A 14,672-nucleotide genomic window follows, 5' to 3' on the forward strand; every position below is an offset into this window, starting at 1 on the left:
AAGGTGACGCGCTGTGAGCTTGTAGATCAGCTCTTTTCGATATCTTTATTTATTATTATACAATTTTTTTTGTGCCTTATTTGCCTTTTTTTGCCAAATGCCTTAATAAGATTAAGGCATTAAATCCCTTGCATAATAGGGCACAGAGAGCGTACAAATGTGCTTACATTTGCACGGAAACATACACAGATTAAAAAAGGATTTTGTGTCACGAACAATAAATGCCAGGCCTTGCGTGGCGTGCCATGGCATCGTGATTATAATAATATTCAAGCCAAGGGTAATCAATCGTAATCATGGACGGTCGTGTGGGTTTTTTGAGCCTTCGAGCCGTAGTGGCAGCCCCAGTTACTGTCACTTTAGACCGGTTCAGACCGGTTTCTGACAACAATGCAGCGAGTGCATCCAGGGACTGGAGACAGCCCAACGCTGGCGTTCTTATAAAACACAGATTCTGTTCTTAAATGGATTATTTTCAGCCTGCTTTTTATATTCTTTATGTAACGTTTGTGCGTTGGCTATTAATACATGACCTTGTGATGCAGGGCGAACAATGGCTCTCTGTTCACAGAGCAAATGTAATTTAGAACGGAGGGTTAGGGGGCATACAGTAGTAGATGAGGGAGAGCGTAAGGGCCGATACATACTCCACTTTTAGAGACGAATTTATTTCGGTTCCGTTCGGGGAGTCACAAAATCTCGGCGGCACCGAACAGCCGAATTAATGACGGTACCCGCCACCCCCCGAGCCTCTGAATGACGTCATATTGTAGTTTGGACAGAGCCTAACCGAAATAAATTCATCTCTAAAAGTGAATCGGCCCTTAGACAGGCTATCATTGCTGTTGAGGCAGAAACCTTTTATCTCCATATTTTAACTTTTTGTGTTTTTTTCCCCCCGTAAATGAACACCCCACTTGATCATACTACAAGCTTCACACAAAAATAGCAGATTCTCAAGCGTGAAACGCGGCGCGAAGCGATGCGTTTTGAACTGCAATTTTTGTTTGTTTTTTTATCCTGAAAAGTATCAGTTTTGGATATGAGGTTTCCACCCGACAGAGACCACACACACACACACACACACACACACACACACACACACACACACACACACACACACACACACACACACAATGAAACAACTAATTATTATTGTCATTTGTATTCTCCACAGATATTCAGGGACTTTGGAGAAATTGACGTGGACATTTATTTAGCAGCCTGCCAAGGTGAGTGACAGAGTCAGACATGCAGACATGCCCCTGCTTTTGATATACTGCCCGATAGGAATGAAATTGAGCCCTGATAGTACCCAGAAGTCACCAGTGATGATAATGATGCAGTCAAGGCTGTCTACAGGGACGTGCAGAGAATGTTAGAGAGGCAGGGGCTGACCTTTTTAAAAGGGCCTTTTGGTGAAAATTGGGAGCTTGGAGGGCGGCTATTTTCGATGCTTGATTTCTACACCGAGAGGGCAATTCTTTCAACATAAGATGCTGCATTCAGTTCAGGAGAATTTGGACATATTCTTTTGAACGCTGCCTTCAGGTATGGCATGGAAAGAGGGCATTTGAAATTCTTTCACCAGAGTAAAAACTGCATTCATGGTCTTGAGAGGGCACTTTTTACAGACAGATAAAAGGGCAGGGGCTCAAGCCCCCTTTGATGTGTATGTGTGCACGTGCCTGGCTGTCTAGTCGTATCAACTGAAGCTTTGATAATAACGGGCGAGCCCCCATTCTTCCCTGAGGGGCAAATCCTCCTGACCTCGTATTAAAAGAACCCAAACATAAATATTTAGTGCTACAATCATAGTACAGTCAGTCTGCCCTCACAACCAGCCATGCGTTCATAAGTTATAAGTCTCTCTCTTTCTCTCTGTCTGTCTCTCTGTCTGTTTCTCTGTCTGTCTGTCTGTTTGTCTGTCTGTCTGTCAGTCAGTGTTCATTTTGTTGACTACCTTTTTTCAATGACTGACTGACTGACTGACTGACTAACTATATTGACAATTTCGTCAACAAATAAAAATGTGACTAAAATGTTAGGGAGGGACTAGGGAAGAAGAGATCCAGCAGAAATAAAAGACATGTCATTTTATGTTCGGTTGCGCTCGGGTGTTGCTTGTAGATCTGCTGTTTTCAGCATGCAACCAAGTGCAAAATCTGCCATTAAGACGCCATTTTTGTTGACAAAATCAACTGTACAATTTAGTCCACTAAAACTAGACTAAAACTAAAACTTTTCAGATTACTAAAATATGACTAAAACTAAATCAACATTTCAAAATTAACCCATTATGACCTGGAACCACTCTAACCATTATTTTATGTTTTAACTATTGATAGCAGATCTACAAGCTTGCAGTGCGTCAGCGAGTGCAGCGCTGCGAGCTTGTAGATCCGCTATTTTTGAAAAATCGTGTGATTTTTTGCAATTCATGTCTTTTTAAAAGCGAACATTTGGAACTCAAATATTTGCTTCTGGGGGGTCCCTGGAACATCATATTTTGAGATGAGGGTCCGCAGCCAAATACATGCAATTTTTGGTGGTCCTTGACATGAAAAAAGTTTGGGAACCACTGATTTACAAGAAGGATTTAGAGGACGTTTATAGAATCGGGTCAAAATATTCAAAGACTTGAGCACATTTTCACGATTTTTCAAAAACAGCAGATCTACAAGCTCGCAGCGTGGCACCAAGTGCCACGCTGCGAGCTTGTATATATGCTATTTTTCAATAGTTAAAGCATAAAATAATGGAATAAGTGATAATGCGTAATAATGTGTTTCCTGTCAGAATGAACACCGACATCTGTTTCTGTCATGTCATGAACAGTGTGCGTGGTGGATCAGCTGTCCAGGGCGTCCTTCTTCTCCGAGTCGCTCCCTAAGAGCAGGCTGTTCGCCAGCGTCCACGACGCTGTGCTGCACGTCGCCGGGAGGGGGAGGGGGAGGGGCAGGAGGCGGAGCCTGGCGGACCACCACAATGGGACCGCCCACCAACAACATGGCGATGATGATGATGACTGCGTCGTGGTGAGTGGAGTCGGTCGATCTCTCTGTCTCTCTCTTCATTAATAATTATAATAATAACAATACCACCCCGATTCAAAACCCCTCAGGCCTTGGTTGACAGCCTCTTCAGTTCCTTCTGTCACGTTTTTATTCTACATAATATCGTCGTTGTCGGGTGAAAACCGTTGGTTTTGCATTTATCATTTTAAAAATGATTTAAACTAGTGAAAATAGCAGATCTACAAGCACACAACGCCTCGCGGTGCGAGGCGTTGTGTGCTTGTAGATCGGCTGTTTTCACTACTTTTGTGAGACGGCCTTGTATGATGAAGCAGGGCTTTGCTTTGCGAAAGAACGTACAAATTTGAAACTTGGAGATACGAGGTTTCCACCCGACAACAACGATATTTCAGAGGTTCTCTATAACGTTTTTTGTGTCAAGGACGCCCAAATTGTAAAAAAAAAAAAAAAAAAAAAGCATAATAATAAAAAAAAAGTAAAAAGAGAGATTTAAATGCAGATGTATAAGCTCACAGCCCAGACATGAGGTGACGCGCTGTGACCCCTGGGTGACCACTCGTTCTTAGAGGTAATTAGTCATTAGTTCTAGCACTAATTGTTCCCCCATCCTCTTCATCCGTAGGACATCTCCTGCATCACCAAGCTGTGACCAACAGGGGTCAGTGTGTCAGACCGGCATCGGTCCTCCTCTCCTCTCCTCTTTAGAAATGCCTGCCTGCTCCCTCCATCGCTTCTCCTCCCTCCTCCCCCCTCCTCCCCCCCACCACGACATGGCGGACGGTTACCATAGAGACATGCGGAGCGGGGGGAGCCGCAGCCGTTGCTTTGGCAACATGGATTTTCTTTTTCTATTTTATGATATCGCCTAATGAAATACACCGGCAGCGGCGAGGCGGCGTCACTACCGCTGCAGCCCTCTCTCTCTCTCTCTGAGGAGGGGAGGGGGGGCAGAATCACACCGGAATAATAGGAGTCTGTATTTATAGCGCGTGGGAATAGAGAGTAAGTGCGAGGTTGACTGACTGTAAGGGGCGGGGAGAGACTTGAGGCTGTGTCCGAAATGGCTTCACTCATCGTTCACTGTATACTCCCTCCTCCCTGCTCATATTGTTCTGTGTTCTTTATACGGGCAGAATCTAATGCAGTGTTTCTCAAACCTTTACATTTCAAGGTTTCCCCTTAACTCTGACAGTATACAAATGGAACCAAATGGACCCGTCAGGGTCCATTTGGTTCCATTTGTATACTGTCAGAGTTACAGACTTGCATGGGTCAATTTAGACCCCCATAAAGGAACCCATACAGTCCCTGGAATCCACTTTGAGAACCACTGTTCTAATGTGTTCTAACGCAACTAGTTGTACTAGTTGTCATTACAAACACATCCATGTCATCGTTGTCCCACACAAGCCCTCACACTCTGCTAAACAGATGTTATGCTTTTATGTGTTTTGCCAAGTCCCGGAAAAGATGCCCTGTGATTGGCCAGTACAGTCACTTTGATTGGCACTTGTGCAGAATGCTCACCCTAAAACATTATTTATGAGATTGTGGTGGTTTTTGTGGGACAACCAAGGCGTGGTTGTGTTTGTGATGACAACTAGTAACTACATTCATGAAAAAGAAATTTACTTTTGACCAAAACAAATAGTTTAAAAGTTATAGGCTTATAGGCTCCACTCTATGCTATGAGAGCCGCTGGATTCTGCTGGGGAAACTGGACAACAGGGGCATTTCTGCCTAATAGACCCCATGGACAGTCTTTTGGGATCAATATAAGTTGGAAAATGAGCCTAGAAGTGATTTAGGGTTGTCCTTTAATATTGGGGAGGAGGTGCTATTGTTATGATAAGCCAAGATAGAGTATGTGTGTTTGTCATTTCTATGAAACTATACTCTCTGTTGTGTTCTTGAGAGAATGCAGTCTGCCAACATGTTACTTTTACTGGGGTTACTGGGGTTTAAGTGGTTAATCATTTTAGCTCTGGTCTCATTTTTTCCAGTATAAAATCAGCATGGTCACTGTCAGGCAGAAACCTTGTAACCTTGAATATGACCATATTTCAATTGTTTCATTTTTAATAATAATAAAAAAGAATGCCCTGCTTATATCAAAAAGTAGTGAAGCTTGTAGATAAACTATTTTCACTGTTTTTAGAATAACCATAAAAACGGTTTTGGAGTGACGATACACAATATATTTAAATGGAGTTATTTCAGACGCTCACTGTAAGCAGGAGCATATTTCTAGGCGTTATTCACACATACCTGGTGCTTCAGACATCTTGCTAGCTAGGCTGCCTTCTATCAGGGATCATCAACCTGGTCCAATGGGAAATCATCATCTGTTGGCATCACTTATCTGTCGAAACTGTGAACACTTTCTGTCCTAGGAGGACCTGCAGTAGGTTTTAAATGTTGTGTTTTGTATGTTTGTTTTTTTGCACTGCTACAGTAAATGTATGAGTTAAAACAAAACAAAAAAATGCATGAATGAATTGCATTAAACTCTTGGCTGACTGATTTGGCTGCTCTGTTTTGAGACTAGGGATGGGACGATAAGCGATATTATCGTTTATCGTGATAAAAAACACTCACGATAATCGTATCGTGGGGATTTAATTTATCGTGATATCGTCCTCCGTCATGCACTGGGATCAATTCACCTTTTATTTGCTGAGCTGCATATCCGGTACCACTTAAACCCTCTAGAATTGGTAAAAGGTACTTATACGTACTTTTTTTCCCACTCTTTATCAAATGTCTTTGCCAAAAAATAGAAGCTCACGAGAAGCTCTACAAGCTCACGTGATGCATTGTGAGCTTGTAGATCTGCTATTTTTTGGCAAATGTTCCGTGCCAGGATAATGGATTTTGATTAACGCGATAATGTCATAAATTGCGATTTCTTTTGTCACAATCATCGCAATATGAAATTTTCATATTGTCCCATCCCTATTTGAGACTGTACATACACTGTGTGGAAACTAGCACCTTTCCTTGACTGTATTCTATTGCAGCACATTTACTGAATTAAAATAAACCATCTGTCAAAAAGTAAAAAACGATGATTCTTTAACCGAAATATTCTGGATTCTGTTTCTTTTTTCCCCCTTTTTGTATACATATTGATTAATTGACGTTTGTATTGATGAAAAATGCATAAGCAAGCACAGTATATTTGTACATATCGGTCAAAAGATACACACAACAACAAAAAAGCTGGAGAGCTTATTTCCATTATGTAAGGTTTAACATTTCTATTGTTTAGAGATGATTTAACAAAACATTGTCCGTTGTCTGTATGTAAGAGTCGAGCTTTCTGATTCGAGTCTGCGTTCATGTAAATAAAAAAAAGCCAAAATAAAACAAAACAATGCATAGTTTTCCATCTCGTCTTTTATTGCGTCTTTCTTGACATCTTGGCATCATGTCTCAATCCCCTCCCATTCCTCACTTCTCTCCTTTTTTCCTCCCATTGAACCTTCCATTATCTCTCCATAGAACAAAATGACACTTTGCTGGAGGTTTGGGTTGTGTAGTTTGCCTTTGTGACGATGTAACTCCAAGTATTGGTGCGGTACTGCGGGTAATCTCATGGAATGAAGCAAAATAAAATCGAACTACTTTTGTGAGTCCTAATCTGTGATGTGTGGAACAGCATGACATCCTAAACAACTAACACAATATCGTCACTGTCGGGCAGAAACCTCGTATCTCCAAGTTTCAAATTTGTATGTTTTTTTTTTCGCAAAGTAAAACCCTGCTTCATCATACAAGGCCGTCGCACAAAAGTAGTGAAAACAGCAGATCTACAAGCACACAACGCCTCGCGGTGCGAGGCGTTGTGTGCTTGTAGATCGGCTGTTTTCTCTAGTTTAAATCATTTTTAAAATGATAAATATAAAACAAACGGTTTTGGACATTCAAGGTTTCCACCCGACAACGACGTTGTGCAACATGCTTCCAAATGACTGAAATCAGCTGTGGCGACAGAACGTTAATCCATGTAATCTGATTAGAATATTTTGCTATTCCAAAAATCGCCTCCTCATTGACTTAGTGAAACAGCCCTCAAAAGCCACTCCTTTAGCACATAAACAAATGCAAAGATTTTTTTAGAAGAAAATTACTATTTGAATTAGGAAGTCAAGCGATTGAAGTCAAGATACCTTGCCAATATTCAGAGTTACATCATGGTCAATGTTAGCCTGGCATGGCCAGACTAATATCACTAAGATCTAATTATCTACAGTAACTATTTAAGATCTCTAAGTGATCTAATCACTGGCATATTGGTCTGGTTTCCAGGCCAGGTCAAGGTAAGTACACAACAACCTCCTCTACCAAAGTGTAACTTTGCTTTAAGGTGGAAATACTGTTTATTATTATTATCATCCCCCCCCCCCCCCCAATTAGTGTTGACACTGATTCACAGACCCACTATGATACACTGGACACATAAGTTAGTTAATAATAATAATACTACACACACCTGGAAGTGTTGCTGATGTGTTTGTGGGTATCTTCTAGCTCGTTTTGCACATGTTACAAATGGAAGTTAGTTTTGTACAGTTAATACAGTGGGTAGTATACAGTTGGTAGAAAAAAACAGTGGCCGTTATGGCAGAGGTCTTCAACGTTTTTCTGCCCAAGGACCCCTTAGTTGAGAGACAGATGAAGCAGAGCAGGGACACCCCCCCCCCCCCACCCCCCCCCCCCCCCCCCCCCCCCCCCACTACATAAAGTATAAAATGGTGACGCAAATTAAACCTTTTCATAGATTTCATAGATAGTTTCATAGCCTTGTTTGAAAGCACTATCATCAGTGTTGTGTCAGATTCACGTTAATTTAACCACATAAACCATCAATACTTAGTAAACTTGACCTTTCACTCTGTACTTGGTCCACTTTTTTTTCCTTCTACACTGAACCTAGCCGATCTACAAGCTTGTAGATCTGCAATCTTTGGCCTAAGTTCTCCTCAGAACAGGGATGCTAGGGTTAAAGTCGTTCAAGTAAAAAAAGAAAGAAATCCTATCACACAAAAATTTGGCGGTCCCCCTGTAGTGACTCTGAGTACGCCCCCCCATAGGGGTCCTGGACCCCCTGTTGAAGACCCCTGTGTTATGTCAATGGGAATGAACCGTAAAAGGTACGTAAGACACTTTGCTACCGCGCTCTCCGAACAACAAACGCAAACCAATCTCGTAAACACAGGTACGTACACTCGCGCACTAGTCTCATACACACACACACACACACTTGCACGTGCTGAAAAACCCTGGCACGTCTCTAACAGAAACAAGGTCTTTGCATTCAGTTTATCCACATTCATTCAGCACCAAATGACACGCTTTAGGGGTTGGTTTGGATGGACGGACGAGGCTGGCCGATGAAGACACTTAAAGACAGAGTGGGAGGGAGGGTATAGCCCGACCAACACTGCATTTTTGGGGCGCAATGCAATCCCCATTTTAGAGAGTCGATCCGTAGAGTCCTAATAATAGACCACTGATTGCCGTTTTTGAACAATATTTTGTAAGGAGAAAAGTGCAAAAAAATCAATGCTAATCATTTTGGAAAAACTTTGATTAAAGTGTTTTGCGACACGTATCATAATTCTTTTGTATTTTTTACTTTTTTTCAATTTCATACAATTTCCTGCCTTGAACGACCAGATTTTAACCCCTTACAACCCGGGGATTCTCCTTTAAGAATCGGCACATGTCGTCGGCTGCGTAATTGCACGATATGCCATGTGAAATAATACTAATGGCCCAAAAGTTCAGATAATGAACGATCATTAGATATGGGTCTGGCTCTAGCGGGGCGGAGGGGGAAAGATGATATTGCAGCTACACTGTACTGTACGTCACCTCACACTCACAGGACAAGACGAGACAGGACAGCACTGAGGCAGGAAGCAGTGAGTGAGTGTGTGGGTGGGGTGGGGTGGGGGGTGGGGGTGGGGGGGGGTAGAGAGGCCAGAAAGCAGAGCGGAAGGGAGGGAACCAGGGGTCATCAACGTGTCCGTACGTACACAGACACACGTGTCCGTGGCAAGACTTGGCCTCGTAAGTGGCAAACTTTAGATTTTTCTTTCTTTTTTTCTCTCTTTTTTTTAAACCATAATAATTATAATGTAATTTTGATCATATGACCCGAATACTGAATGTCAGTCTCCAGGTTTTCTTCTGAATAATTATTTTAATAGTTTTATCCGCTCATTTTATAAACTTTAATTTTGACAAAAATGTCCACCACAGGCCAACGTGGCAATGACCCCTGGAGGGAATGTGTGTTGTGTTGTGTTGTGTTGTGTTGTGTTGTGTTGTGTTGTGTTGTTGTAGGGCTGTCACAATTATGACATTTTACTTGACGATTACTTTGTGGCTCAAATAATTGCTAACATTATACGGAACATAATGCATAGATGTTACATTTATGTTTGGCTTTTAGGGCTTTCGTAAAGTAAAAGCTGCACAGGGACAGATATGACAAATGACTTACATATTTATTAAACGTTATACTATTTCTACTGTTTTTGAAAATATATTATTCTTTTTTTTTTCTACATGGAAATGATTGACGATTATGCAAAAAAGAATTGCGAGTATCTCAAATAATTGGGATTTAGGCGCTCATGTAATAATTGTGACAGGGCTAGTTGTGGTTGGTGGGAGTTTATTTTCGAGTCTCATCTTTGGTCCATTTCATCGAGGAATTGTTATAGATATATATTTTAAAATCGATTTTGTTTCTCCTACCAGGCTAGTGCAAAGCTATACGTATGTGTCTGTACGCATGAGTGTGTTGTGTGTGTGGGATGCATGATATTGAATTGTTTGGCCGATATGCGATCATTTCCATGGTCATATTCATCTATATAGTATTATCATCGATATTGCAATGGCGGGGTTCACTGTACAGCTGCTATACTGTAAAGCATCTATCATAGTCCAAGGTGAAGGAAGAGCTATCACCTCACGCGGTGTAGTTTTCTAGTTATCACCTAAAAATGTATAACAAAGCCTGGGTGATAGCTAGAAAACTACAACGCAATGGGGTGATCGGTCTTCACCTTGAACTATGATAGAGGCTTGACTGTGACGCTGGGTGCAGATGTAGATTCTGGATAATTTCACTTCCACATCCACACTCTGTTTCCGAAATGGTTAGAAACACTTCCATATCTGTCAAGACAAGCTGTGTTTTTTCCCCCCACCAATGCATCAACGCGGTTGGCACGTAATTAATGTGTCATCGTATTTGACGCCACATGTCGGTAATAATTTCAATATCTGTACAATACTCATATGATGACTGATATATCATGCATGTGTGTGTGTGTGTGTGTGTGTGTGTGTGTGTGTGTGTGTGTGTGCGCGTGTGTGCGTGTGTGTGTGTGTAAAGGGGGGGCCCTTGGCTCTGTGTTCTGGGGCTCTGCTACGAGCGAAGCTCGGTTCTAGATGACGCTCTCAAAGAGCAGTGTGCTCTTGCCTCCTGCAGGGGGCAGCAGTTTGGCCTCGGACTCGGGCGCCAGGTACTCCAGGTGGTGTCTGCCCCACACCGGGGCTGTCAGGTGCTGCCAGCGCTGCAGACAGACAGACAGACAGACCGATAAACAGACGGACAGAGACAGTATAATACAGTGCCGCGACCCCCAAAATAATCATATTTTAACTGGGGACCCCCCGCCCTGACGAGCACTAAGAGTTGAGGTATTACATTTTGTATAACACGGTTCAATTGTGAAAATAGCCGATCTACATGCTCACAACGCCTCGCAACGCGAGGCGTTGTGAGCATGTAGATCGGCTATTTTCACAATTTCTGCCTCTAATATTTGACTCTTTGGCCAATGTTTAATTTGTCATTTTAGAGGTATTAACAGGTCCTTAAATTGTCGCTTTAGAAATGTGTAGATACCCTCGATACACTTAAACTTTATGTTGGTTCGTTTACTGTTGAGTGAGAAAACAACATTGAACATTAAGTTAATCATCTGGGGACGCCCCAAAATAGCTTGTGGACCCCCATGGGGGTCCCGACCCACAGTTTGAGAACCACTGGTATAATAGACAATTTTCAAATGACAATCTGTTCAGAATCACTTCTGTTCTGTCTAATTGTAATGTGAACCGTATTGAGTGTTTTAACTTCACAGCAGGGGTCTTCCCACAGCTCCTGTTGCTATCTAGTCTGCAACCTTTCCAAGGTCTATTTCTACTACCATTCTCTTTTGGCTGATCCAGCAAGCATGGATGGTGTCCATCAGTGTAAGAAGACGTCTTAGTATATACAGTATACACACCCTACATCAGGGTTCCCCAATTAGTTTTCCCCAAGGGCCAAATTATGTCTAGGGTACCAAGCCGAGGGCCACAACATTGCAGGGGGCGACGGTGGCGTTCCCGCTACTCCAGTGACAGTTCAGATATCGTCGTTGTCAGGTGAAAATCCTGTATGTCCAAAACCGCATTTATCATTTTAAAAATGATTTAAACTAGTGAAAACAGCCGATCTACAAGCACACGACGCCTCGCACCGCGAGGCGTTGTGTGCTTGTAGATCAGCTGTTTTCACTACTTTTGTGAGACGGCCTTGAATGATGAAGCAGGGCTTTACTTTGCGAAAGAACATACAAATTTGGAGATACGAGGTTTCCACCCGACAAGTTGCGACAACGACGATATACTAGTGTTGTTGCTGCTCTTATACCACCATTATTACTGGGGTTGGTGGGGGCCTGACAGTAGCCCCCCGTGGGCCGCAAATGGCCCGCGGGCCGCCTATTGGGGAACCCTACCCTACATGGACGCTCTTAACTTAACCCGTTAGTATAGCATTGACCATTTAGGACCAGTGAGACGCCCTAAAGGGCACAGTTAAGAAGCAGGGGATAAACTTTTAATCTGGATGGTCGGGTCACCATTGTGATGTCAGAACAGGTCAGTTATATCAATATCTGGAGTCTGTGAGGTCAGATGTAGAGGTATTGGCCAGCTCCATATAGGGAGATGTCTTGCCAGATTTTCATACTAAATACTACCTACGGTCTCAATAACATCTCCTTATATAAGAAGGGGTTAGACATTGAGGCCCTGTGGTCGCCTGGGGCTATGCTGCTGTAATGCCGCTTTTATGCTTGATTCTTCTTAAATAAATCGTCTTCACTTACATAATATCCTTGTTGTCGGTTGGAAAACTTGTATCTCCAAAACCGTTCGTTTTGTGTTTATCATTTTAAAAATGATTTAAACTAGTGAAAACAGACGATCTACAAGCACACAACGCCTCGCACCGCGAGGCGTTGTGTGCTTGTAGATCTGCTGTTTTCACTACTTTTGTGTGACGGCCTTGTATGATGAAGCAGGGCTTTACTTTGCGAAAAACGTACAAATTTGAAACTTGGGAGATATGAGGTTTCTGCCCGACAGTCGATATGAAAGTTTTCCATAATAACAGAGAGACAGGGATTGTTAAGCTGTCTTTCTGGACCGGAGAGTTCAGCACCCCGTTCTAAGTCTCTCATAATAATGAGTAATGAAAAAATCATGTGAAAACATGGCCAACGCCTGCACTAAATTCCTCACTGTCAATTTCACTTTTTGAAACGGACCCAACATGGATCCAGTGTTCCAATGTTTACACTCTCAGAGTTAAATTAACACTGTGCAGGGGGTCGTAACCCAAGGAGACGGATTCCTTCTGACTATCAACAGCTGCAAACAGAAACACTCATACACACACACACACACACACACACACACACACACACGCACAGTCGCACATTCACACACACACACACACACACACACACACACACACACACACACACACACACACACACACACACACACACACACACACACACACACACACACACACACACACACACACACACACACACACACACACACGTGGGTGCCAGAACTCATGCATGCATGCACAGTGTCGCACACACACGGGAGGAGGAAAGGAAAAGAAAAGGGAAAAGGAAAAGAGAAGGATGATGTGAACAGTGTCATTTGTTGGGCATGTGCAGGTGGTACGTGTATGTATGTGTGAATGTGTGTGATTATATGTATTGTGTTATGTGTAAAAAAAACAAGAAAAATATATTTAACAAAACTAGTAACTAAAACTGTCAAATAATTGTAGTGGAATAAAAGTACAATATTTGCCTCTGAGATGTAGTGGAGTAGAAGTAAAAAAGTATAGACAAATTTGAAATAGTAAAAGTTGTACTTAAAAATGTTTGTAATTACGGTAGCACTTTACAATAAGGTGCCCTTAATAAAGACTTATTAACAGTTAATAAGAGTATCTTATTAACTGTTAATAAGTCTTTATTAAGGGCACCTTATTGTAAAGTGCTACCGTAATTACTTTCCACCACTGCACACACACACACACTCCCGTGAACAGGCACAGACGCACACAGACTGACCTCCCGCAGAGAGCCCTTGCAGCGCAGCAGCTTGTAGAGGACAGTGACGGGGATGCAGAGCATGGAGGAGAGGGCCAGCATCCAGCCCAACATCTCCCCCCACCAGGGGTAGGTGTACACCGTGTTGTAGGTCAGAGGCTTGTAGTTCATCACATGGAACAGGAACACTCCCTGTGTGTGGGAAAAACAACCAACCGTCAAGGTCAGAGAGACAACTCCACAGTCCACACCTACATGCATGAATGCAACCGAGGACGCAAAAGAACTCCACAACAACCACCAGCAGAACATGGGTCAAGGAATACACATTATACACTCAAAGAATGCCCTACTTCTTCATTCTATGCCACACAAAAGTACCAAAGTGAGCTGCAAGCTCAAAACGCGTTGGACTGTGACACGTTTTGAGCTTTCTGCTATTTTTGCTATTTTTGAATTGGAATCCTGAAAAAAAGAAAATCTAATTTCAAATGCATTTAGTTATACTTATCAAATGATGTTAACTTTATGAATTTGAATACAAATACATAAAGACAATAAAATTGTAATAGGCTACTAGTCATTAAAGGGATATTTCACTTTCAAAAAAACTTTTGGTAATTTTATCATCTAATCAGGCTTTTATGAATACCCTGAACAGTTTTTAATTTGCTTGAGTCAATATTTAGATATTTGATGTAAATGTTAACAGGCCCTCCAGGCCCAGGGCCTCTCCCCGCACACACCCATTGTAACTTCAAACTTAATTTTAACCATGATAGATTCATTAAAAACACCCATTATTTTTTTCTGGTGACTCATATTACCCTCCTAATATGTGAGCAGGCCGTGTTTTCTCGATAACTTTTTTCATTTATTTTTAATCATAATTTTTTTGTATTTCATTTTTCCATTTTCCCAAATAATTATTAAAAATAAATGAAAAAAGTTATTGAAAAAACACGGCCTGCTCACGTAGGAGGGTAGTATGAGTCACCAGAAAAAAAGAATGGGTGTTTTTAATGAATCTATCATGGTTAAAATGGAGTTTGAAGTTACAATGGGTGTGTGTGGGGAGAGAAGCCCTTCCACTGCTCCCTGTTGAAAGTGGAATATCCCTTTAAGCGTCATGTTTGCATGTTTGGAATTGTAACAGGTGAAATCAATAATATATCAGTATTCGGATATTAACCTGTGG

General features: G+C 42.0%; 2 protein-coding genes across 2 annotated transcripts in view; one reads left to right on the top strand and one right to left on the bottom strand.

The window, feature by feature from the left end:
• The window catches only part of slc26a6l2 (solute carrier family 26 member 6, like 2), a gene marked incomplete at both ends in the record, with an annotated part of 41,458 nt that extends 37,771 nt beyond the window's left edge, over window positions 1-3,687 (top strand). Inside the window, 3 exons of the mRNA XM_080732917.1 lie at window positions 1,178-1,232; window positions 2,839-3,038; window positions 3,661-3,687. Coding sequence (XP_080589043.1) covers window positions 1,178-1,232; window positions 2,839-3,038; window positions 3,661-3,687 — 282 coding nt within the window. The remainder of the gene's footprint in view (window positions 1-1,177; window positions 1,233-2,838; window positions 3,039-3,660) is intronic.
• Window positions 3,688-10,507: 6,820 nt separating this feature from the next.
• The window catches only part of LOC308291182 (sodium- and chloride-dependent creatine transporter 1-like), a gene marked incomplete at its 3' end in the record, with an annotated part of 50,856 nt that continues 46,691 nt past the window's right edge, over window positions 10,508-14,672 (bottom strand). Inside the window, exons 12-13 of the mRNA XM_080733140.1 lie at window positions 13,496-13,666; window positions 10,508-10,636 (exon numbers count right to left, since the gene is read on the bottom strand). Of these exons, the coding sequence (XP_080589266.1) occupies window positions 10,508-10,636; window positions 13,496-13,666 (300 nt within the window). The remainder of the gene's footprint in view (window positions 10,637-13,495; window positions 13,667-14,672) is intronic.

The sequence above is a fragment of the Nannobrachium achirus genome (assembly GCF_963921795.1).
Source record: "Nannobrachium achirus genome assembly, chromosome: 9".
Classification (NCBI taxonomy): domain Eukaryota; kingdom Metazoa; phylum Chordata; class Actinopteri; order Myctophiformes; family Myctophidae; genus Nannobrachium; species Nannobrachium achirus.